The sequence below is a fragment of the Leucopleurus acutus genome, assembly GCF_964270905.1.
Source record: "Leucopleurus acutus genome assembly, chromosome: 11".
Taxonomy (NCBI): domain Eukaryota; kingdom Metazoa; phylum Chordata; class Mammalia; order Artiodactyla; family Delphinidae; genus Leucopleurus; species Leucopleurus acutus.
The window spans coordinates 66,178,725-66,205,262 of NC_139152.1; the positions used below are offsets into that span (position 1 = coordinate 66,178,725).

At 39.4% G+C, this 26,538-nt stretch overlaps 1 protein-coding gene across 4 annotated transcripts in view; it reads right to left on the minus strand.

Moving 5' to 3' along the window:
* The window catches only part of LIN7A (lin-7 homolog A, crumbs cell polarity complex component), a 280,103-nt gene that overhangs the window by 231,860 nt on the left and 21,705 nt on the right, over positions 1–26,538 (minus strand). For all 4 annotated transcript variants that reach the window (XM_082850022.1, XM_082850021.1, XM_082850023.1 and 1 more), the window contains exon 2: positions 6,873–6,991. In XM_082850022.1, the coding sequence (XP_082706148.1) occupies positions 6,873–6,991 (119 nt within the window). The remainder of the gene's footprint in view (positions 1–6,872; positions 6,992–26,538) is intronic.

The following is a 26,538-nucleotide window of genomic DNA, read 5'->3' on the forward strand; positions in this document are numbered from 1 at the left end:
TTAGTTTTATGGGTTTTCTTAGATCTAGTCTATAGAAACTACCATTCTTATTCCCATCTGTTAACTATTTCCTGACTTACCAAAACACTGTACCCAGTAATAATTTGGGACTCTACTCTTTAATAATAATAGCATCCACTGATTGTGTAATTATTGGCTACCAGACTGTACTAGGAGGTTTTACATGTATGATCTCTAATTATCAGAATCACCTCAAGGCTGATGGTATTACTCCCACTATTAAAAACTGACGAAATTTTAGAGAGGTCAAAAATAAGTAGCTAAGTGGGGATTCGAACATTGGTAAACTTGACTACAGCACGGCTCTAATGACTTTGCTGCTCACTCTGATCTGACAAAACGTCTAGCAGTGACATTTTCCACATATTACTGGTGGAAGGCATGGTGGTGATAATTCTCAATCTATACATCCCTCCAAAAAAAAAAAAAACTCATTGGAAACTAAGAGCACTTAAATGGCAGACTGGGGGGGCTTCCTTGGTGGCGCAGTGGTTGAGAGTCCGCCTGCCGATGTAGGGGACACGGGTTCGTGCCCCGGTCCAGGAGGATCCCACATGCCGTGGAGCGGCTGGGCCCGTGAGCCATGGCCGCTGAGCCTGCGCGTCCGGAGCCTGTGCTCCGCAGCAGGAGAGGCCACAACGGTGAGAGGCCTGCGTATCGCAAAAAAAAAAAAAAAAAAAAAAAAAGCAGACTGATACATTCCAACTATTTCTTCTATGTTGATTATACCTTCAAGTCTGTAAAGCAAAGAAAAATCTTCATAAAGAAATCGTGTGAGGGCTTCCCTGGTGGCGCAGTGGTTGAGAGTCCACCTGCCGATGCAGGGGACACGGGTTCGTTTCCCGGTCCGGGAAGATCCCACATGCCGCTGAGCGGCTGAGCCCGTGAGCCATGACCGCTGAGCCTGCGCGTCCGGAGCCTGTGCTCCGCAACGGGAGAAGCCACAACAGTGAGAGGCCCGCGTACCGCAAAAAAAAAAAAAAAAAGAAATGATGTGAGACTTAGATGGGGTGGGAGGTAGTGATGGAGGGTTAATAAGCTCCATCCTAAGGAAGAAAAAAAAGAGTAGGAGCAAATGGGAGATAAGCTAGAAGCAAATGCAATCTATGACCAAAGTGTCTCAACATTTAAAGTGTCTCAACATTTAAAAATTTATGAGCCATCTAATGGGCATTGGTACACTGTATCAGATAATAATTTCACATAGTTTTAAAAAGATTTATCACAGCTTACTAAAAACACAACATAGTTTTAAAAAATTAATTTTGTTTTATAGCAGTAAAAGGGTTGATACTGCTTATAACCTTTTTCCAAGGTAAATTTGGCTTGATGACTTTTATTTTTTTTAGCTATGAAAATGGAGACGCATGATTTAATAGAAAACATATTTGAGTTTGATGACTATTTTAGTATCAGTCAGGATAGCTTGAGTTTTGCTGTGGTACCATAACCCCAACATCTTGGGGGCTTAAAGTAACAAAGGTTTACTGCTTGCTGATCCTACATGTTCATTAAGAGTTAGCTAAAGCCTGCATTTCTCATTTTCCCACTCTGTAATCCAGGCTGATAGATCATTTATCAAATAAAACATCACTAGTCGTATGAAAAGGAAAGGGAACATAGCAAATACTGCACTGACTCAAAGGTTTCCATGAGGAAGTGGCAAGCACCCTTCCACTCACATTTCCTTAATCAAAGCAGTTGTCATAACCACATGTAGCTGAAGGGAGGATGGAGAAGTCCAACTGTAATATGTCCTAAGAAGGAGAGGAGAATTGGAATATTTTTCAATAATCCACTATCACAGAATGATAGCTTCTAGGTAGAGTTGGTTTTATTTTCTTATTGTATAGTTCTATTGTATTAGAAAATACTAGCACACACCATCTGGTGATCGGCCAAGGAAGGTAGTTTGGGGTAACTATGTCATTCAGTTCTGTATATTTGGTTCAAATAGGCAAGCGATAGGCATAAGTGTAGGAGTAAGTCCACACCACGGTCTGCTCTCAGCAGCACAGCATACACCAGATCAGTGAGCATATCACTCTGGAAAGCAGGAAGCCTGAAGGCTTTAAAACTTGGAAGATAATGATAGTAAATAGATGGCTAATTCTGTTTGTTCGTGGGGTTTTTTTTTAACATTTTAGTTTCAGAAGGAATATTTTGGTATTCTGTTGCAGAAATTGGATTTTCTTTTAAAATATGACCATTCAATATACTATTGATTCCTTACTCTGAAGCACAAGAATATAAAGTGTTGGGAAAAAGTCCATCTTTTGGCAATTGAGCTATCTGAACGGCAACTTAATTCTCTTAGGAAATTCTCTTATCCAAAAATCAACATTTTATAATCCTTTTATTTCAACCCTTATTTTTCCTTATATTTTAATTTATAAGTTTGGGTCATTCAAGCTAATTAATACAGTGATGAACTAAAACTTGAAGCAGCCACTTAAAGTGGCAGAGATGATTTTTACTGGGAATCAGTAGCATAGATTTTTAAAGTTCATCTCTCATTCAAAACTTTGTGTGAACTTTCTTTTGTCAACCGGTACCTCTCACTTTGGAAAAGCAGCATCACCTGTCACCCCATTTCTCTGCCATGTACTCCGAAATTACTTGCACCGAATAGGTACAATTGAATTATTAATCAGGTCTTGTTAAGATCACCGAGCAAAAAAACACAAGCAAGGTAAGTACTGCCAACTACTATCTGTATTCTGTGAATAAAGCTTGGTGTGGATTGTCATTCAAGTGCAACTCATTCATTAATAGATCAATGACTTTCTTAGTTGTATACATAGATAGTCTCATTTCAGTACTGATCTCAACAAAACTTTTTCACTCTTTGTTACAGAGTACAGAAAAAGTTAAGTAGAGAAAACACCTCATCTCTTTTAATCATCCACATTAAAAAACAAAATAAAATTTCATGAAATTATTCTTCCCATATAAGTGCTGCACATACGCCAGAAGCTCATTCGGTGGTTTCACCCAAATGTAAAGCAAAATATGGGATTGCCTCAACATGAAACAATAACTACTGTCACACATGTATATGGCAAAAACAAAACCGGCAATAGCTTGTCCTGCTTTCTTTTAAAGCATAATTTGGGCTTTACAGTCTTGTTGGCAGTGGTGTGACCTGCACCTGTTTTTGCTCTGGTAAGTGCAACTAAGAAGGGTGGCTCTGTAGTTCTTGTTCTTTTCTCCAACAGTCCTGACAACATTTATAACTTTCACACTGGAAAGTATTTACTGGCAAATATTTCTGAAAAGCCAAATAATTTAACCACAGAAATTCTGAGCATTATTTGAATAAGAAACCAAAAGTTCAAAGGTTTCATGCCAGCATGACAGGCAGTACCCAAGAGACCAGGAGTGAAATTAGATGTTATTTTCAGGTATTCATCATCTTACATCATCGTACTTCCTAGTTGTACTTTACTGGCTTGTGGATTCACCTGTCTGGCAAACTGTATTCATATTTTATATTTTCATTGAACAAATTTTCACTAGATGGATTTGCAATATTATTCAATGATTCAGAATTTTTGTATACATATAGGCTTTACACTTTTTTTATTTATTTATTTTTTTAATTTATTTATTTATTTTTTTAGGCTTTACACTTTTATCATTACTTCCCACAGTTAGTGTAAAACAACCCCATAAGAATAATAAAAATCCCAGACATAACAAATATAAACAATACTATGCAACTGGTATGAAATGTTAGCCAAGATGAAGGGACCAAATCAATTTCTATATAACATGTATTGCCTTTTTTTAAATTTATTTTTTTAACATGTATTGCCTTTAAGAACAAAATTATTACTAAGGACGGTGCTGTGAACATAAAATTAATCTTAGTCCAAGTTTATAAAATGTAAGGTAGATAAATTATATCATCTCTTTTTCCCCTCTGAAATTTTTGGACTGCTTATAGATCAGTTATAGATTTGCATGGACCACTAATGATAAACATAGCACACTTTACCACAGAGCTCGTAAGATACATTTATAATGCCTATACAATGTCTCCATATTTCTTTTCATTTTTTTCTTACTCCCATCCTCTTTTTCCTTACCAAGGTCTTTAAAGAAGAAGGCCTGTGTGTTTATGTGAACAGATATCTACATCGCATTTACATCTCCAGCATCAGCTTCTCCCCTAAGCTTCAGACTTAGATACCTGCCAGACATCTCTACGTGGATGTCTGAAAAGGACCATCAATTTACTATGCCCAGAACAGAGCTCTTGTATAGTCTTATCCAAACCTGGTCCACCTCCAGAGATTCCCACCTCATTATATCACCACTGATCCGATTGTTCAAGTCCAAACCTAAGAATCCATTGAGACGCCTCTCTCTCATCCATATATCCAATACGTCAATGCTTATTGTCTTTATTCTCAAAAACATACATATTGAACTTGACAACTCCCCACTATGTGCACTGCTGTCACTTTGGTCCAGGCTGCCATCATCTCATCTCTTACGTGACCTACTCCTTACCTTATTACTGGTCTCTCTTATTTCTACTCTTGCACAGACACTTGTATTCTCTAAGTAGTCAGAGGAACATTTTTAAAAAGCTAATCAGGTGAGGTAAAACTCTCCAAGGGCTTCCTATCATGCTTAGGATAGAGTCCAGTGTTCTTACCATGGCCTGCGAGGCCTTGTGTGATCTGCTCTCCAGCTGCCTCTAGGAAGCCTACCTTCCTTATTTCACTGTTCCTTCCATGGACTGAGATAATTCTTGCCTCTGTGTTTTTTCACTTGTGATTTCCTCTGCCTGGAACACTATACCCCCTGATACCTGTGTGACTTGTTCCTTCAATTAGGTTATTTTCTGACCACGCTAATTTAATAGAGCCCTACCTGTACTCCCTTAATCCTGCTTTATTTCTCTCCATAGTCTTGTCACTTTCTGATATTGTATTATACATTTATTTATCATCATTTTCTCACTGGAATGTAAGTTCCATAAAAGTAGAGACTTTGCACTGATCACAAGCCAAACTCCCAGTGAGAAGAGAGAGATATTCGATGGTTCCTATTCTTTAGTTAGTCCTGTGGAAAGAGAAAGATGATAGGATATCTAAGATGAAAAGTCAGCCACCAAATCTCAGGGGAGTAGCACTCTGTGAAAGATAGGGGACTTAGCCTTAGTCTACAGAGTGACCACAGAAGGCCTGTGGAGTTTCTACGTATCTGATACCTTTCCCACTGAGCAGCTGATAGCCGAGAATTCATACACTTTAAGGAATTTTCTTTCAGTCTTAGGTCAAATTCATCAATTAAAGCTTAGAGATGGGGGACTTCCCTGGTGGCGCAGTGGTTAAGAATCTGCCTGCCAATGCAGGGGACATGGGTTCAAGCCCTGGTCTGGGAAGATTCCACATGCCGTGGAGCAACTAAGCCCGTGCACCACAACTACTGAGCCTGCACTCTAGAGCTCTCAAGCCACAACTACTGAGCCTGTGTGTCACAAGTACTGAAGCCCGTGCACCTAGAGTCCATGCTCCACAACAAGAGAAGCCACCGCGTGAGAAGCCCGTGCACCGCAACGAAGAGTAGCCCCCGCTCACTGCAACTAGAGAAAGCCTGCGTGCAACAACGAAGACCCAACACAGCCAAAACAGCCAAAATAAATAAATTAATTAATTAATTAATTTTAAAAAAGCTTAGAAATAGAATTATGGTTATTTCCTTAAGCTGCGTTCATTATAAACAAAAATTAAGTAGTTAACACCTTCACTTAATAAAGATTTAGCACAAGCACAGTCTAAGTCAAATCCCAGCAAAGTGCAAATATTAACCTCATTGGGTAGGCTATGGTTTAAATATGTAGTGAGAGAGGTCTTGTGTGTCTCTGCCTTAGGCACTTGAGGTTTTTTCACTTAGTGACAACTCATACACTAGCACTGTTGAGGCACAGAATATGTGTTACCCACAAGTAGAGTTGCAAAGAGGAAGGGAGGCTGATACAAGCATTCCTTGAGAGGTGCATGCCCTCTGCTACAACAAACTCTCCTGGCAGTCACTGGGTTCAGCTGGCTTTGGAGAGGATGACAGTACTTAATTCACTACTGGGGACTTCTAGCAGGACAAATATGTTGGATATATGAACTTTAAGTGCTAATTAATGAATTATTATTTAGTACCTGATAGGGAAGGGGTGACGGGCTTACTGAATAAAACAATGTAGTGTATATATCTTAAGTGAACATCTTGTAACCAGTGAAATACATTAATTGATTAGTCAATTCCACCACCAGTTAATAAAAAATTCAAATAGTCATTTTAAACACACTTGTTTCACCTCAGGCTTCTTGAAACTGTTAACCAGGAAAGCATTATAAAGATTTGTTGAAGGGCATATCAGCCTGTTCAATTTCCCCTTATTGCACTAGACAGTAATGTCTGGATAACTATAACTTTAGTCAGTAGGAGGTTACTCTTTCAGATTTACCTGAGGAAGATTTAGCTGAGTGTTCTTTTAAGAAAAGCTCAGTCCCCATTAATTATGACTATTTCTACCTGAATTTCCAGATGACTTCATGTGACTACTAAATAGTTTAGACTACACGCCAGAGTCCCCTGCTGAGGCAGTCACTTCATTGGTACCATAAGATCAACATTTGGTTTTATATGAATGCATAAATCCTAACTGAATCTAATTTTGCAATTTAGCAGACTAAATTATTTTTATCATCTGTCCAAGCAGTTAGAAAGCTAAGATGCAGTTACAATCTTAACTATTTCAACTGTTTGTGTGGAAAAGACATGTTTTCTGTTCAGAAGACATATGGCAGAATATAGTTATTAAAATCTTAGTCTCATACCTCTCGAATAGCAGTACAAAACTCACTCTGGAGCACTTTTTTGAGGGACTGTAGCTTGTGCACTGGTACTTCTCCAGATTCCTGCAGTTTTTCCAGTAATTCAATTGCTCTGGCAACATCTGAATGAAAAAAAAAAAAAAATCAAAATGGAGAGACATGGAGTAAACTGAATCTCATCACCAAAGTACCATCATTTCAGTGACAATGAAAAACAGTGACAAAGAAAAGTAAGTGGAATTAATTGCAAAATGAGAATTTACAATTCATAGCTTATTGATCTCATCTTTTGATAAAAGGTCATTTAAATCTGTTCCACACAATTTGTCACTTAATACATCTTCCTCAATGGCATTTCTCATAAGTTATTTCTTGTCACACAAATTAGTTTGAATATTCTTTCAGGAAAGAAGAGCAGGACGCATGTCTTTTGTATATTCTGATACCCTAATAACCAAATGAATCCTGTTAATTTTACCTCTGAGATGCTTTTTTCAGGTTTTCTTTTTGCATTCCACATTTATCACACCTGCATTTTTACAGTTATTAGTATGACAATTTGATTAATGTGCATCTTCTCCACTTGTCGATAAACTCCTTGAGGGTAAGAACTTAATTGGGTTTATTCATCACTGCAGCCCCAGAGTCTGGTGTAATTTATGTGGTTAACACCAGGCTACGGTCATTTAAGTTTTAAGGCCCCCCTTTATCTTGGGAACAATTAAATTATACTAAGGATAACCAGCTTAATAATGCTAGGAAATTGGGCCGTATGGACAGTGCCAATATATAATTTCCCTGAAAGATAAGGACCAGTAGAGAACAGACTAAGTCAGATGACCTGGGGTATACTGGGCCGCACCTAATGGAAGAATAAAATTAATTCTTACTTATGACTTCAGTAATACTGCTAGCTATGTTATTCGCACTTTGCCTGTTTTACCAGATTGTTGTTTCTTGCATTACCAAATGTGTCAACGAGCCTCTGACAAAAATATATAGCTCTATATGAGATCGATGATTGTAACAGTGTAACTCCAGATATGGCAAGATGCAACAAGAGGGGATTTTTTCCTGGACTGCAACAGACTAGTAAGACAGACGGTCCAGAGACTTTTGGCTACCGTTAACAAGGTCTAGTCCAATAATAGCACATAGAGTGGCCTATCAACAAAATCTTCGTCAGACCTGGGAATGAGCATTCCTAGCACTGTGGGACAAAATGGTCACGAAATACCTCTCAAACCATGGTCGAATTTATGACAGTGAGGGGGCCCTGTCACCTACAAACTGGCACTTGCCATCTACCTCCACAAGGATCAAATTATGAGCTGCTGCAGCTGCTGACCTTCAACACCCCCTAAAAGGAGTTCAAGGTGGAGGTCGATAATGAGGCCCTCTGTGCTTTGGGAAAAACTGGCAGAACAGGTCTTTAGATAGTTAGATATTTTCAGGAGAAGATTTTATGAGCCCAGTTCTTGCATCTCCTCGTATCTAGAAAAGCACTAAAATCCTTCATGGTGGTGTCTGCTCCTCGTGACTAGCAGTAATTTTCACAGGACCAGCAGAAACCTTCTCCAAAAAGTAAGAGCTTGATTGCATGTACTCCCCCTCCACGAAAATCACATATACATTGACCTTCCCTCAGACCTCTTTGGAGCAGTTTCTCAGAACTATGTGGAATGCTGTCTCCCGGGCTATAGTCCTCATTTTGCCCCAAATAAAACTTACACACACACACACACACAAACACACACACACACACACACACACACGTTAATATATCAAGAAACACAGTCTCTTATAGCCATAGCTTTAAAATTCCCAGGATGGTCCTGTATTGCCAAAAGAAAATGATATGCTGAAGGCTATTTTAAAAATACTTATGGTGGGGCTTCCCTGGTGGCGCAGTGGTTGAGAGTCCGCCTGCCGATGCAGCGGACACGCGTTTGTGCCCCGGTCCGGGAAGATCCCACATGCCGCGGAGCGGCTGGGCCCGTGAGCCGTGGCCGTTGAGCCTGCGCATCCGGAGCCTGTGCTCCGCAAGGGGAGAGGCCACAGCAGTGAGAGGCCCGCGTACCGCAAAAAAATAATACTACTACTACTTATGGTGATCTCTTCTACCTCTCTTGCTGTAGTCAATAACTCACTGAAAAGTCACTTAGGCATTTATGTATAGAATAGAGATTTTCAATTCCTAAGTGATTAACTCCAGAAAGTATCCCGTATCCCTGCCATCAGATTATAAATTCATCCATCCATCCACCCCTCAATTTGTGTTCCTATTAAACCTGGCACTAGCTTAACAAGACACACTTCTGCATTCACGGCTAAATGAGAAAAAAACATAACAGTATAGCTACCAATAATAAAATTTCTACCACCTCTGAATTAGGGTGGGGTTGGTATAGGTTTATGTATCTAACCAAAGAAAATAACCAAAAAGTAACTTTAATGGACACTCTCCTTTGACGTACTGCCAACTGATTGCCAATCTTAGCCCAAGGAAGCATAAATCCTGAAATCAGTAAGACACTGCCAGTTTCAAAAGTCTGTCCTTTGTTACATAAACTGAAAGTCAACATAGTCAACTGTACCACACCAGCCACATCCACAATCAATAAGATACCAAGCTAAGAATTGTATGCATTTCTAACTGCAAGAAAGACTCTAGATGCCAACAGGCACTTGGAACTCTCAACATGTTTAAAACTGTGCCCATCATATTTTTTTTCCTGAAATTAGCTCTTCTCTTCTTATATTCCATATTTCTATTAATAGCATCTCCATCCAGCCTGTCTTCCAAGCTAGACCATGGCATCATCTTTCAGATTCACCCCCACATGCAATTAGTCAGTAAGTGCTGCAGGTTCTATCTCAAAATGCCTTTTGAATGGAAACCCTTTGCTTCATTACTTCTCTCCTGAGGTACTGGAACATCTCCTAACTGTTCTTTAAGTGGCCTTTCTTTTACAGTCCACTGTCCACTCTGCTCCCAGAGTGATAAATCTCATTATTATACTCGCTTGCATAAAATCTTCTCTGGCTTCCTACTGCCTAAAGGGTGAAATTCGGACCACTTAGGGCTACATACAAAGCCCTTAACAACCAACCTCTTATGACCCATCTCTAGAAACCTCCTCCTGCCCATTCTATACGTTGACCATCCAAAATTTTCACTATTCTAGGACATGCCACAGGAACACCATGTCTCTGTGACTTTGTACATATCATCCCCTGTTCCTGGAATGCAATTAATTTATTCATCCAATAGTGCCAGGCATGGGAGACACTGTGGTAATAGAGACAGACGGGTGCTCTTGCTTTCATGGCATTTATAGGTCTGATGGATCACAGATACCCAACAGAGGGGGCATGAGCTATAAAAGCAGCTCTACAGGCTAGTACATGGATGTCTAACCAAGACATTTATCATCATCCAGGAGGTCAGGGAGGAGCTCTTTGTGAAAATAACAGCTAAGCACAGCCCTGGGTAGGAGGTACAGGTGAGGACAAGGAGAAAAAAAGTTCCAGGCAAATAAGTGCGGATTGAAGTCTTACCAAGAGAGTGTGGGGCATTCACAGAACTGAGAGTTCAGTATGGCTGAAGTTGAAACCAGGCCAAGAGTAGCAAGAGATGCAGTAGAGAGAAATCATATCACGGAGGGTGTGTTAGGTCATGTAGGGAAGACTTGGCTTAAATAGCATCTCCTTAGGCATGTCTTCCCTGACCCTCCAAGGCAGATTTAGTTGCTATCATAGCCATGATCCCACAGTCCTTTGTTCACTTATCCACTGTAATAATTACTACTCTCTGCTATAGCTCTTTTTGCATGTATGTCTCCATCCTTCACCCTTGCAGATATATTAGCTTCTTGAGGTCAGGAACAGTATCTTATTTGTTATTGTATCCATAGTTCAATGAGGAGTACTTGACAGATATTAGGTGTTTATATTTGTTGAATGAATGATGGATTAATTAATGAGACTAGCTAGGAAGGCAGGGGTTAGAGGTCTATGTCTAGGTGGACATATAACTAACCTCTCCTGAGACGAAACCTCCAGATCACTATCAGCCGTGATCAAGACTGGCTTGGGTCTGGTGTGGGGGGAAAGGACTCAAGCCTGAATCCGTAGGCTAAAGGGTATCACGTGACTGAACTAGAAGAAGTTCAGAAAAGCTGAAAGTGACTATTCAGGAGTTCTCACCCTGGACTGCACTTTAAAATTACCTGGAATACATTTTAAAATTATTTATTTATTCTCCCATTTTATTGAGATATAATTGACATATAACACTGTATTAGTTTAAGTGTACAACATAATGATTTGATATATGTATACAGCAAAATGATTACCACAATAAGTTATTAATGCCTGAGACTCACCCCAAATGAATTAAACCAGAATATATGGAACAGTGGTTCTCAACCTTGGCTGCAGACTGGAACCACCTGGGGAGCTTTAAAACCCTTGGATACCTGGGTCTCACCCCAGAGATTCCAGTGAGATTGGCATAGGGGGAGGCCTAGGCATTAGGCTTTTGAAAGCCCTCAAGGTGATGCTGAAGTGCAGCCATGGTTGAGAACCACTGGTCTAGTTGGCATGGGTAGTTTTATAGCCCTATTTAATTCAAATGTGCGTGCAGGGTTAAGAACCTCTGCTACAAATCAATGGTTCTAAAACATGAGTGTGCCTAAGAATTACCTGCGGAAATGTATTAAAATGTAGGTTCCTGACCCCTCACCCCCACTTGAGGGAGGTTGATTCAGGAGGTATGAGGATAAGGCCCAGGAATTTGCCTTTTAAACAAATGATTCAAGTGATTCCAAAGTAGTTTCACAGACCCCATTTCAAGAGATAGTGAACAAAATGATGGTTCAGGTTTCTTTCAGCCCCAGCATTCCAGAAACACTTGCATTTTCTATTATTCTTTGATACCCTGTAGAACAGCATACTGAATGGGATTCTTCTGGGAGTCTCAGAATTGACAAAAGTCCATGAATGAAAGTAATTAGTGTTAAGTACCAGCCCCACCCTGAAACAATGCTCCTAGCAAAGGCTGCTCACCTGGATCACCTGTGGAGTTTTAAAACCAGCCTGCTTCCCCAGACCAGTTATTCAAAATCTCTAAGTGTGAGATCCAGTCATGAGGTTTTGTTTGTTTCTTTGTTCTTAAGCTTCCAGATGATTCCTATGACCATCCAAAGTTGAGAAATAAAGTTCAAAACAGAGCGATCAAAGAAATTAGACACTATCCTCCATATTAAGACTTATTCAAAGCTGGGCCGGTCCTGTTATGTAATGTAATACCATAGGCCGTTTCCAGTTCTTATTAAGAGGTAACTGTGGGATTTCCCTGGTGGCGCAGTGGTTAAGAATCCGCCTGCTAACGCAGGGGACACAGGTTCAAGCCCTGGTGCGGGAAGATCCCACATGCCACGGAGCAACTAAGCCCGTGTGCCACAACTACTGAGCCTGGGCTCTAGAGCCTGCGAGCCACAACTACTGAAGCCCGCATTCCTAGAGCCCATGCTCCTGCAACAAGAGAAGCCACTGCAGTGAGAAGCCCATGCACCGCAACAAAGAGTAGCCCCCGCTCGCTGCAACTAGAGAAAGCCCACATGCAGCAACGAAGACCCAACACAGCCAAAAATAAATAAACTGATTTTAAAAAAAAAGATTTAATTGTGAGATGAAAGAAAATTCATGAAAAATTGTTAAGTCATTAACTTTGGACAGAATACTAGGTCTTTTGCTTCTCTTCCATTAACCAAGCGAGGAGTGTTCCAAATAGAACCAATTGTAGCCATTGGGGGTTGCCTGCAGAGGGAGACTAGAATCCCTTTCCTGGTGACACAGGCAGCAGACATGGTGATCTGCCTGCCCTCTGCCTATCTGATCAGAGGGAGAGATCTGGAGAGCAGTGGCACTAGAGCATGAACCATCTTGCTGGCATCTAACCAGGGGAATCTAGCAGTATGAGGTCATGGGGTATGTGGCAGTTGGTAAAAGCCAAAAGAAGTCTAAAAACTAAGAGTGAGTGAGATCAGGTCCCTCCAGCCCAGGCCTGGCTGGTGCTGCAAAGATGTGGTGAGTGATAAATTGGATGTTAGACTGGAGCTTAAAATGAAATTCTGATTCCCTTTAGCTCTGTAAAAGTACCAGAAACCTGCAAGCCAAGGTCTGGAAGGAAGCAAAAGAAGCCTTTGAGTAAGTAAAATACTTGTTCTTAAAATGATTGCAGTAAAGTGTGTGTGGTTTATTTATGAGTTCCCTTAGGGTTCTCATTGAGAACCTCACACTTGTTTTATGAAACTATTCTACAAAATTTGGTTACTAATACAGAAGTCTGGGTTTATCAGGATAGCTCAGATTAGAAGAAATATTAGATAACGACTGGGGAGGCTGCTTGACAAACACAATGAAGGCAAGAAGATCTCACAATTTTTTTCTGAAATGGACTCGTCCTCTGGTCTGCCAACTCTCAAGCCCATACTTCCACCATCTATCCCTAACCACTGGACTGCCAGGGAGCTCTCTGGAGAGCCTTTAAATGATAGGGAAGAGTGTTTCTCAGCCTTGGCTACCCACTGGAATCACCTGGGTTAACTGAAAAACAAAACAAAAAACAGATACCTAGATCCTACCTACATATATTTCTGATTTCATTGTTCTGGGATATGGCCTGGGCATTAGTATCTTCAGAGCGCTCCCTAGAGATATAATGCATGACCGTGCTGAGAATCACTGATATGGCCTCTCAAGGTACACCCCAGGAAATCTAATAACAGTGTTACTTATTGCTGTCACGTACAGCAATTGCTAATTGCTCTCACGTACAGTGTTTAGTATGCATGAATTTTAAACATTTTCCTTCTCTTAGCACTATGAAGTAGGTACTATTATCTCCATTTTACAGAAAAGGAAACTGAGACCCATAGAGTTAAAATTACTTCTCTGAGGAAAGAGCTAGTAAGTTGTAGAGTTAGGATTTGAATCCTGGCAATATGGCTCTAGAATCTGGACTACATTTGAGATGTGTCTCAGGAATCTATATTGTTAAAATCATTCCCAGCACCACTTCTCCAACATTGTTAACAGAGATTATGCTAATCTGATCAACAAATCCTTGAGGGCTGAAAACAGTGGTTCTCAAATTTTAGTCAACAACAACAACAAAATAACCCTGGACCATTTATTAAAAATTAAGATAAAAAAAAGAGGCTGAGGGTGAAGCTTTGAAATTTGCTCTTTTATTAAAAATTAAGATAAAAAAAGAGGCTGAGGGTGAAGCTTTGAAATTTGCTCTTTTAGTAGTCATCTCAGATGGTGCTGATGCAGAAAGTGGTTCACAGATGCACTTTAAGGTTACTGACAGTTTAATATGTGATCCAGAATAAAGTGAGTTAAAGGCCATCATTTATTCATTGTTTACTTGCCTTACTTAGCTCCTCTTATAAAATCCTCAAAAATATATAAAAGGATTACTACTGTTCCTATTGTATAGTTAAAAACAAAATAAAACAAAACAAAACACCAACTAAGGCTCAGAAAGATGAATTATCTGGCTCAAGGTTACACAGCTAGTAGGGCCAGGATTTAAGACCAGAGGTGTTTGACTCCAGTGCCCATGCTCTTATTTATTTCTCTAACCTGCCACGGAAAAGGGATTAGAAATAAAACAATAAAGGTATGGCAAACTTATTTTTTAAATATAGCATCATCGCAAACTGAGACAAACAGATATAACACTGCCCAAAGTCCTGGAAGGTAACCCTTCAACACATTATAGTATAATCAATGTGCTCATATTGATAACTTTTTTTTTTTTTTTTTTTGCAGTACGCGGGCCTCTCACTGTTGTGGCCTCTCCCGTTGTGGAGCACAGGCTCCGAACGCGCAGGCCCAGCGGCCATGGCTCACGAGCCCAGCCCCTCCGCATCATGTGGGATCTTCCCGGACTGGGGCACGAACCCGCGTCCCCTGCATCGGCAGGCGGACTCTCAACCACTGCGCCACCAGGGAAGCCCCTTGATAACATATTTTAATAATTAAAAATGACCAAATCATCATCAACTGCCTGATGACAGTAAGATACCATATTCTGGAAAGACTTCCTTTAAAATAGTTGAACATTATAACCAAAAACAATAAAATACTGGAACTTAAGTGGGATGAACCTCCAGTCATCTGGAAGAGTCCAATTATCATCTTCTCTTTCCTTAATGATGACTTTTTATTAACTTGGTTGACATTTAGACTGCAGAATTTAACCGATGACTCATCTGCATCTGGAACTTGGATGAAGATACAGCTGGGTCATTTAAGGCATACTGTCCACTAATTCCATAAAAATGTATTGAGTACTATGGCAAACAATATGAATGATCTACCCCAAAGTCATCTAAAACCCTCATATCCCTTGCCTTCTTCTACTACAAAAGCTGGAAAGCAATCATACTTCTCTTTCCAGACTCTCTGTCATTTGGCCAAGTTGTTGTACGTGTAAAGTCACTGGGTATGGCTTCCAGGAAGGCTTTTTTTTTTTTTTTTTTTTGTGGTACACGGGCCTCTCACTGCTGTGGCCTCTCCCGTTGCGGAGCACAGGCTCCAGATGTGCAGGCTCAGCGGCCATGGCTCACGGGCCTAGACCAGGGCTCGAACCCGTGTCCCCTGCATTAGCAGGCAGATTCTCAACCACTGCTCTTATAAAATCTGCTTAAAATCTAACCCCTGTTTACTTCTCTAACTTTGTTTCCTATACAGTGGTGTGCCGTAATCGGTACTTTCTGCCTTGTGAGAGCTGAGTGTTGAGTAGTCAAGAATTTTTCAAGCCAGTGGTATCATGTTGGTAGCTTGAAACTGGTCATGGTAGCAGTATTTACACTACAGAAATCAGAAAACGCCACAAATAAGGGCTTTTTCTGTTTTGTCCATGTGTTTTGGAGAGCGGGTTGTTAATCATTTACCAGTACACCATTGCTGCTATTGCTCTCTGCCTTACACCCTGTGCTCCACTGACACTGGTTTTGTCTGTTCTTCCAATATGTAGGCTTGCTCCCCTCAGTTTAGGGTCTTTGCCCTTGCTATTCTCTTCAGATATTTCTCCTTCGGATTTTCATATGGCTGGCTTGTTATCAATATTCAAGTCTCAGTCCAATGTCACCTTCCCAGAGCAGCTTTCCATGGTTATCTTATTCAAAGGACCACCATACGTGACTCCAGTTTCTCAATAACATCAACCTTATCCCTGCTAGGATAGTGCCTTTAAAGTCATTTCCTCTGGTATTAGTTAGTTTGTATTTGGTTGCAAGTCACAGGGAACAAAACAGTAAAGCATATACTTGTCTCATAGACAAGAATCATGGGGTTGCACAGTTCAAGGCCAGTACACAGCTCAGTGATGACATCAGGGGCTAGGCCCCTTCCTTCTTCCTACTCCACCTGCCTTAGCATGTGACAGCCATTTTCATGATCACAAAATGGCTGATTCACCTCTAGGCACATTTAAGGCTGGCAAGAGAATGGGGAAAGAGTACGGGTTCGAAGACCAAAAAGCTGAAGCATACGCCAGCATTTTGTTCATCTAAAAAGCCTGCCTGGGGCTTCCCTGGTGGCGCAGTGGTTGAGAGTCTGCCTGCCGATGCAGGGGACACGGGTTCGTGCCCCGGTCTGGGAGGATCCCACATGCCGCGGAGCAACTAGGCCTGTGAGCCACAACTACTGAGCCTGCGCGTCTGGAGCCTGTGCTCCGCAACAAGAGAGGCCGCGATAGTGAGAGGCCCTGTGCACCGCGATGAAGAGTGGCCCCGGCTTGCCACAACTAGAGAAAGCCCTCACACAGAAACGAAGACCCAACACAGCAAAAATAAATAAATTAATAAACTCCTACCCCCAACATCTAAAAAAAAAAAAAAAGAAGGTTATATTTTCGTGTAATTACTAAAGAAAGCCATTGAAGAGTTTTGGGCAGAAGAATGATATGATTTGGTTCACGTTTTATAAATATCATTATGACTACTGTTTGAAATGTTAATTCCAGTGGGTCAAGGATATACACAGGAAACCAGTTAGGAAGAAGGCTATTACAGTGGTCTTGGCAAGAAATGGTGAAAGCTTCAATTAAATGGTGGCAGCGGGGATGCCAAGGCATGGACAGCACAGGTGGGGAGAAGAGGAACCAGTACCCCGAGGAGGTGCACAGCTGTATGATGAGGTCCCAAAAGAATGTCTCTTCAGCAGAAAAGGATTTATTAGTGAATACAGTCACATGCCTTAGCCTGTTCCATCAATAATTGTGTCTGCCTCTTTACCCATAAGCAGATGGTGTCAACAAATTGAACAAGTAACCAGAATAACGAGGGAGAAGAAAAGTATCAGCACCCTGAAGACAGAATTATTTTAAAAGCACATAATAAGAGTGTGGCACTTTCTCCTGTTAGTCTCTTCCTATCCATATAAGATCCCTCTATTCAGCGTCAATTAGGGATGATATAAAATGTTTTAGCACTGCACCAAGCAGTTGGAGAATATGGATATAAACCTAAAAGTCAGAGACCTGAGAAGTATAAAATGTGGTAATACTGATTATATACAGTGATTGTGAGGTCTGAAGGAGAATGTAATTACGATGAGATTTTCATATAGAGTACCTGGCACATGAACGATACCTGACATCTATACCATCTTTTCTTTTAACCCTTTCTTTCTGTGGGTCCTCACTTCCTGTTCTATTAGTGGAAATATTTGAAGAGGAAATGTTAAATTATAGGAATGAAACTATGCTACTCAAATTTCCTTTGAAAAGGTGACTAGAGGTCCTCTTTTTGAAGACATACCTGACCCACAGAGTTTAAGGAAAATGGCTATGGACAACTAAATCTAGCCATAAGTTAGTATTTCATGTACAGTATTGTAGAAGTCATTATTAAGTCTACATTTTAAACAGTGTACATGAAATACTGACTGATTACTAGCTTCATGATGTATCTAAAAATTGGACCAAAGAATGCTCAGTTTAAAAATCTCATGCTGCACAACAGAGCATGTGTGCCAACAAATGAAAATAAATGGCCAATAATGCTCTGCACTTGCATTGCTCTGATATGAAAGGAAATTCTGTCAATTTACAAGTAATAATGAGACATGACAACCATTGTGTCCTTCTCATCTGACACTCATCTCTGGATCCACCCACGACTTGCCATGTTCCTTAGAGGCACACTAATTGGTAAACCTTAGGACTAGCTCGATTTAAATGTGCTCAAATTAAAAGCTTTACTTAGTATGCTGTGAAAAAGAATCCCAATTTATGTTTATTATCAAAAGCTGAATGAATTCTCTTTCTAGGATTTGGGACGACACTGAAGTGTATCACAAAAGCCTGGCAATACTAGAATTTTTAAATCATGAATCTCAAATTGTTTGCCAAACCTACTGCAACCAGAAGAACACTTTACTCTACAAAATGAAAAGCTGTAGTTGCTAAGAGATTCTCTGAAGTGGCCGGTACCTGTTTCATGTGAAAGTGATTACTTACGCAATAAACAAATCGTTAAGTATACAAAGCTTAAGATACAGCTTTGTTAAACAATCCCTGTTATGTGGTCTGAATGAGTAACGTGTTCCCAGTTTTTAAAGGAACTATATTCAACGTTTTCTTCTTTTTCTTTCCTTCTTCTTCCTTTTTTAAAAAAATTCATCTAACTTTCCCAAGCAGCTAAAATTGAAGCTTGATTTGCCTATCATCACCTGAGACCTCAGGAAATCAGGAGTTTCAACTTCCTTTTTTGTTTGCGCTTTCTTTTATCTCGTATTTGATGTCTTTCCCTTTCTTCTATATTTTCACCTCACGTTTCTTTTTAATCTTCCATCCATGTCTGTACATAATGACAGCCAGCTATAACCTTAGTCCTAATGACAGTGAAATTAGCTCATCTCATTTTCTGTTTCCAGCCTTCTTGGCAACGACGCAAATGAATACCTGACTTGATCGTGTTTGGAGAATCTATGAGAGATTAGACCTGGCCAAATGTAATCTGTTTTTGCATGTCTGAAAGAAGTTGAACAAACTACTGCCCTCTTTTACGCTAAATACTAAAACACCTGTATCCTATTAATTTTTGTATGCGCCATTGTATCCAATCCAGAATCATGACAACTGTAGGCCCTTAAAAACTGGTTGTTGAATACAATTGATTGTACAGAATTAAATGTTATTGTTGTATTATACAAGTATTATGTATTATGTACTTATATATACCTATATATTATATTAATATTATATACAAGTATTTGTCTTCACTAGTTAACAGTGATACTATATCAAGCCCAATTTGACAAGATTTGGATTTCTTACAAAGTGTGAATTCTGAGAAAATTAGGATTTAAGGGACTAGACTCCATCTTTTTATAATAATCAGCTTTAACCTTCTACAAGTGGGTGGAGTAAGAACCATGGGTATGACTTGGAAAGTGGATCAGAGTTTATTTTAGCACTCATGAAAATTTTTACGGAAGCCTTATTTTAAACTCTCTGGGAGGTATTTCCAAGTACATTGTCCAAACTACATTTTGTATGCAGACAAACTGTTTCTAAAATTTCTTAGACAATGAATACAATGAGCATTTCTTCATTAGCCAGTTAAGTACTGGGAGTATAGCTGTAGGAATACAACTGCCATGTACAGATTAGCAAGATGATACCTCAACACTGCATCACCAGCGACCCAGCCTGTCCATCCACACTATGCTTTATTCACACTTCATCTACAGCCTCAACTGATTTTAGATGCACTTGATGAAAGAACAAAACACTTTTCACAGAGCTTTAAATGTAACTCTTAATTGAAGTCTATATATTTTACCTTCCCTTCCATAACTCCTTATCTGTCTAACGTTTTCTCAATAAAAGTTAGTTAAATAATTATTGTCTGGCATCTTAAAATACTAGACACAAAAAGATACGGATCCTTAGGCTCTATGAGTTTTAGTATTTCCCTGGCTTAGTACATAAAACATAACCAAGCTTTTACACTGGTAGTGATTCCACCTGTGTATATTGTCAAATTGGAATTTTTTTCCTGGTAATTATTACTAGGACATCCCAATCGCCTTTTTCATACTGCTCAGGAAATTGGAAGGGAACATTTTATCAGGAAATTGCTGGAGAGACACCCAATCAAGTTCGGTGTTTTCAAAGAGCTCATTATAAAGAAACCTTACAAATTTAACTTTTCATGTCCTCAAATATCTCCTATACTAGAGAATGGATGAATGTTTTTATCTAAACTGACACTTCGATAAATTATTCTGCTATCAAGCTACTTAATAATGTTTCCTCTGTTACCTTATCACTACTATATCATACTATGACTCAGTTGCTCAGTTACTTTGAGAATTGTATAGTGAGGTTAGTGCAGTGCTATCTGTATCTTTAAAAGATGATTAGAGGACAAAGTGAAGCTTGGTGTTTGCAGAAATTGCTATGGTGAATAGTTGTTTAGAACATGACTACTTTCAAGCTGTGCAAAAGATGATTTAAAATTCCAAATAAAAATCGTGAAATAATGAGTTTCTCCTCATTACATTAGATTCCCTGGGGCTGCTTTGTCAGACTTTCAATTGATGTTTCTTTTATAAAACAAATCTTGGGAATAGAGGAGGAGGAAAAATAATTGTTTAGTAACTTATTGCATTTGCATAGCAAATAGTAACTAATGAAGTGTTATTTAGTCATAAGTACAGTTAAATAAATTTAAAGATGACAAAAAACAAACTTGAATGCCTTTTTCCCCTAATTACAAAATAAATTCACTTCTTGGGGAGGTTTATAGGGTAAATATAAATTCCAGTCCTATGCTTTAGATATGTTTTCTTTGTTTAAAAAATATGAAAAAATTTTAATTTATGTTATCAAGACTATCACTAATCATTCTTTCTAAGATGCCCACTCTGTGCCATGGTTCTTTCATAGTACCGTCCATCTTTGTTTCCTAGTACTTATTATTGTCATTGTACATTTATCTCCATGACTCTTTGACTACTACCTCTCTCCTGTAGATTGTAAGCTTCATGAGAACAAGAACCATGACTGTTTTTTGTTCTCCTTTGATGTCCATGCCCAGCTGAAGGCCTGTAACAGGGCAGGTACTCATTAAATATTTACTGAATAAATAAATGAGCCAAAAGAAAATACCTGCCCAGAGATGGAGGAAATATTTTGGAGTAGTGTTGACTTGCTCTATGCTATTCAACACACACTACACAAAAGACTGTTCATTGACTCTGTAACCATAACTCAATTGCTGTATGCATAAAAATGTATCAGAAACATTTTTTAAGTGTAATTTTAAGGAAGTTCTAGGAGATGAAGTTTGGAGGTTCGGTTGTAGACTCTAAGCATGAGGAGTTAAGTTTAAAATTCACAAATAAAACATTTATTTGGATAAAAACAGATGCTACAACTTCATATTAGATTAAAAATAATATTTTCTTGTCAGATGAAAAAAATTTAATCCCATAGACCACTAGATGTCCTTAAAATTATACTTGTACCTTTTCTAGTTCCTGAGTCATTAGGATCTGACTCAAAACAAACAGGCAAATGCAATAAACTCGAAATGACTTGTTCAACAAGGTCCTGAATTTATAGTAAACAGCTGGGTTTTGCTCCATTTGAGAGAAGATTAAATAAGCTTAGCTTTATCTTTTGAATAAGCTAATATCCCAATACTTAAATCTGAGTATGAATTCACATTTTTTAATGCAGAACAAGCTACTCATACATAAACAAGTTTAATTTGAAAGGCATTATTTTTCAAGTGGCCTTAACATAAGCCACTCTTGCCATAGTTTACTGAGTTTTATCTTACCTTTAATTATACGTACTCTGAATACCTTAACTCAGGTGCAAGAACATCATCACATTCTAATAATACTTTAAACACATTTATTTTTGTTACATTTATCAAGGATATCTCTAACGGGTAAGGAAAAAGATTAACATGTCTCTCTTAGGGATCCTTTTTCTTCTACATGCGTCTCAGTGTCAACACTTATTAATGCATATAAATGATGCAAAAGAAAAGAGGAAATTATGTTGGTTTATTAAGTGCGGATAGAGGTAGCCTTACTATTTTTATCTGACATTTCAATAATAGAACGCCAGTTCAAATGCCATAGAAGTCTGAAAGCAGTGACTGAGAAAAACACATTGTTGGGCTTCCCTGGTGGTGCAGTGGTTGAGAGTCAGCCTGCTAATGCAGGGGACACGGGTTTGTGCCCCGGTCCGGGAAGATCCCGCATGCCGCGGAGCGGCTGGGCTCGTGAGCCATGGCCGCTGAGCCTGCGCATCCGGAGCCGGTGCCCCGCAACAGGAGAGGCCACAACAGTGAGAGGCCCGCGTACCACAAAAAAAAAAAAAAAAGAAGAAGAAAGAAAAACACATTGCTTACCTGAAAATCACTGTGTATTTAAAGGCATTATGCTCTTCTTATGCATGGGGGTAGATGATGTACTTAACATGTGACTGTCAAAGTCAAGGAACATTTTAAACTAAATTAGATATGAAATCAATATGGCTATTTTTATCATGAATCATAGACTTCCTTTAAAACTACATTCTAGAGAAAACATATATATATATATATTTTTAATAGAACAGTTCTTAAAAGTTACTCAAGCCAGTCTCCTGAGAAGTGCAAAAAGAAATCCTTTATGTGAATTGAACCATTACCATACCAGGTGAATAGAAAATAGTAAAATTCAAATAAGCATTTTAGGAATTCCAAAATATGAATAAGTGTTAGTTCATTCCAAGAAAAAATAAGAATAAAAAATATGGGGGTTTTGGTGGAAAAAAATCAAGACTTTATTGTTTTTATTTGCAATTAAAATGTCAAATGCAAGAATTCACATGGCAGGGAGTGAGTTGAAGAAAACACAGGTGCCTAATTCGCAAACTACAAAAAAACAGTATAAAGGTGACCATCTGGGGAGAGCTGGCTGACTCAATTTTCCTATGAGCTTACCGTCTGCTCCGTATTTTTCTTCCAAACTCCCCATTCTGACCTTGAAAATGCATCTACATGTTCTGCTACATGCATTTCCTTCTAAACATAAATGCAGGTAGACTTAATTATGCAAAGGATATTAACACAACAAAGGACATATTGTGCCATATTTTATTTTATCTCAGTTTTCTGATTTTTTTTAAAAGGTTTTATTTCTGATGGTGATACTTTTTCAGCCTTTCAGCTGTTCTATAAATTCCTAGATCACAGCAAGATCCTTTTTGACCCACCTCCTAGAGAAATGGAAATAAAAACAAAAATAAACAAATGGGACCTAATGAAACTTAAAAGCTTTTGCACAGCAAAGGAAACCATAAACAAGACCAAAAGACAACCCTCAGAATGGTAGATAATATTTGCAAATGAAGCAACTGACAAAGGATTAATCTCCAAAATTTACAAGCAGCTCATGCAGCTCAATAACATAAAAACAAACAACCCAATCCAAAAATGGGCAGAAGACCTAAAGAGACATTTCTCTAAAGAAGATATACAGATTGCCAGCAAACACATGAAAGAATGCTCAACATCGGGCTTCGCTGGTGGCGCAGTGGTTGGGAGTCCGCCTGCCGATGCAGGGGACACGGGTTCACGCCCTGGTCCGGGAGGATCCCACGTGCCACAGAGCGGCTGGGCCCCGTGAGCCATGGCCGCTGGGTCTGCGCGTCCGGAGCCTGTGCTCCGCAACGGAAGAGGCCACAACAGTAAGAGGCTCGCGTACCGCAAAAAAAAAAAAAAGAATGCTCAACATCATTAATCATTAGAGAAATGCAAATCAAAACTACCATGAGATATCATCTCACACTGGTCAGAATGGCCATCATCAAAAAATCTAGAAACAATAAATGCTGGAGAGGGTGTGGAGAAAAGGGAACCCTCTTGCACTGTTGGTGGGAATGTAAATTGATACAGCCACTATGGAGAACAGTATGGAGGTTCCTTGCAAAACTAAAAATAGAACTACCATACGACCCAGAAATCCCACTACTGGGCATATACCCTGAGAAAACCATAATTCAAAAAGAGTCATGTACCAAAATGTTCATTGTAGCTCTATTTACAATAGCCAGGACATGGAAGCAACCTAAGTGTCCATCAATGGATGAATGGATAAAGAAGATGTGGCACATATATACAACGGGATATTGCTCAGCCATAAAAAGAAACGAAATTGAGTTATTTGTAGTGAGGTGGATGGAGCTAGAGTCTGTCATACAGAGTGAAGTAAGTCAGAAAGAGAAAAACAAATACCGTATGCTAACACATATATAAGGAATCTAAGAAAAAAAAAAGGTCATGAAGAACCTAGGGGTAAGACGAGAATAAAGACACAGACCTACTAGAGCATGGACTTGAGGATATGGGGAGGGGGAAGGGTAAGCTGTGACAAAGTGAGAGAGTGGCATGGACATACATACACTACCAAACGTAAAATAGATAGCTAGTGGGAAATAGCCACATAGCACAGGGAGATCAGCTCGGTGGTTTGTGACCACCTAGAGGGGTGGGATAGGGAGGGTGGGAGGGAGGGAGACGCAAGAGGGAAGAGATATGGGAACATATATATATGTATAACTGATTCACTTAGTTATAAAGCAAAAACTAACACACCATTGTAAACCAATTATACTCCAATAAAGATATTTTAAAAAATAAATAAATAAAAATAAATTCCTAGATATTCCATGATACACCTGCAAGTGCTGACAAGCACAGTTCTAAGCAACAACTGCTTCTTTTTTTTTTTTTTTTTTTTTTGCAGTACGTGGGCCTCTCACTGTTGTGGCCTCCCCCGTTGCGGAGCACAGGCTCCAGATGCGCAGGCTCAGCGGCCATGGCTCACCGGCCCAGCCGCTCCGCGGCATATGGGATCTTTCCGGACCGGGGCACGGACCCGTGTCCCCTGCAACGGCAGGCGGACTCTCAACCACTGCGCCACCAGGGAAGCGCAACAACTGCTTCTCTGAGAGCAGTGGTCCACAAGGAGGCCCAGAAGGCAGATCTCTGAGAACGTCAAGGAGAGGAGTTGGAAACTAGGATTGTACTCCTTATGTGGATACAATGAATTATCACAGGGCGGATGACAAAGCTGAAACAGTGAGGAATTCCTGGCTTGTCACAATATACCGATTGCCCAAGTATGCTGAGGATGTCAGGATTTCTGAAGGAGGCATCACACTTTACTGACATGGGGAATTAACACTGAGCATAAAAACAGATTTGACACTGGTTTTCTTTTTATGTCTCAGTCTGAATACTGAAAATGATGCTTACTTTCAAGTGCTTACTTTCAAGTACTTGTTGCCGCATCGTTTCTAAAACTAGACTTTTGCTTTATCCCACATTTTTTTTTCTGGAAAAAAAAAATCTGTAGCTATCACTTCTTCAATATCCTTAATTCATGCTCTAATCATTTCAAGATTAGCCGCCTGCACTATATACATGGTATCTGCTCTCCTGAAACTTGTTTCCAGCCTTGAATTCTTTCCAGGTTAAAACCCTGATTTATACTTGGTTGTCCTTCAACATCTTAAAGTTCATCAAGTGCTAAGCTAAACTCATCAAGTTTGTGAATCCACATGTCTCCCCTTTGACTTTTTTCCTCTCCCCATTTTCATCATCTATTAGTCAGTAAAGCATGCCCATCATTATCTCATCCTTCCTTTTCATTCCTATAACTCTTCCTCAAATTCAGGTTAGGTCATCCAGATTACAACAATAATACAACAGTGGTCCAAAATTGTCAAACTGTTCCAAAGAATAATAGGATTCCTGGAACAAAGAGTTCCAGGATCTGCATATTCTGTACGACCTAGAGATTCACAAAGTATCTGAAAGGCTACAGTAAAGAAACATTGTTTGTTTAACCTGATGTTTGGGAAACCCAGTATCTCCTAATTCATTTTACCATGGAAAGGTTTTCAAAGAGCATCCAATAAAATCTCCCAGAGTCATGTTTGTAAAACATTCTTCTTCCCCATAGATTCAATCCTGCAGCCAATTTTCATAGCAGCTAATAAATATACAGCTCAGATGATTTCACTTCCCTGCTCAAAATTTTCAAACACTCTCGCTTACCCATCAAACAAAGCTAAGCACCTCTATCTATCTGCAACCTACATGTTTAATCTGCTCTTTCATGACGTCATTCATCTCTGTAGTTCACCAGACATCAAGCCTAGGATCTACTGTACTACAACCGCTCATCCTCAAACCAAATAAATGTGTTTCATTAAATAAATGTGTACCATCATTTAGCAATGAATCAACCTTTCACACAAAACTCTGGTACTGTCAACAGCTCTTTAAAGACTTAATGGCTTCCTGATGCTCTCCAAACTTAAACCAAAGTCTACTTTACTAAAGAAAAATATATTTACTTTCTTCTCTCCATGATTTGAAAAACTCTGCTGTAGATAGTTACATGCACTGAATAGTTTTAACAAATTAAATTGTCATTATTGCATGGTTTTCCTGAAATAAAGGTGGTATGTGGTGCTTAGTATAATTGAGCCAGATGGGAAATTGGTAAGTAGATGTGGAATGATCATATTATCTGTGATCATTCCTTAACCAGTGTCAAAACACATATT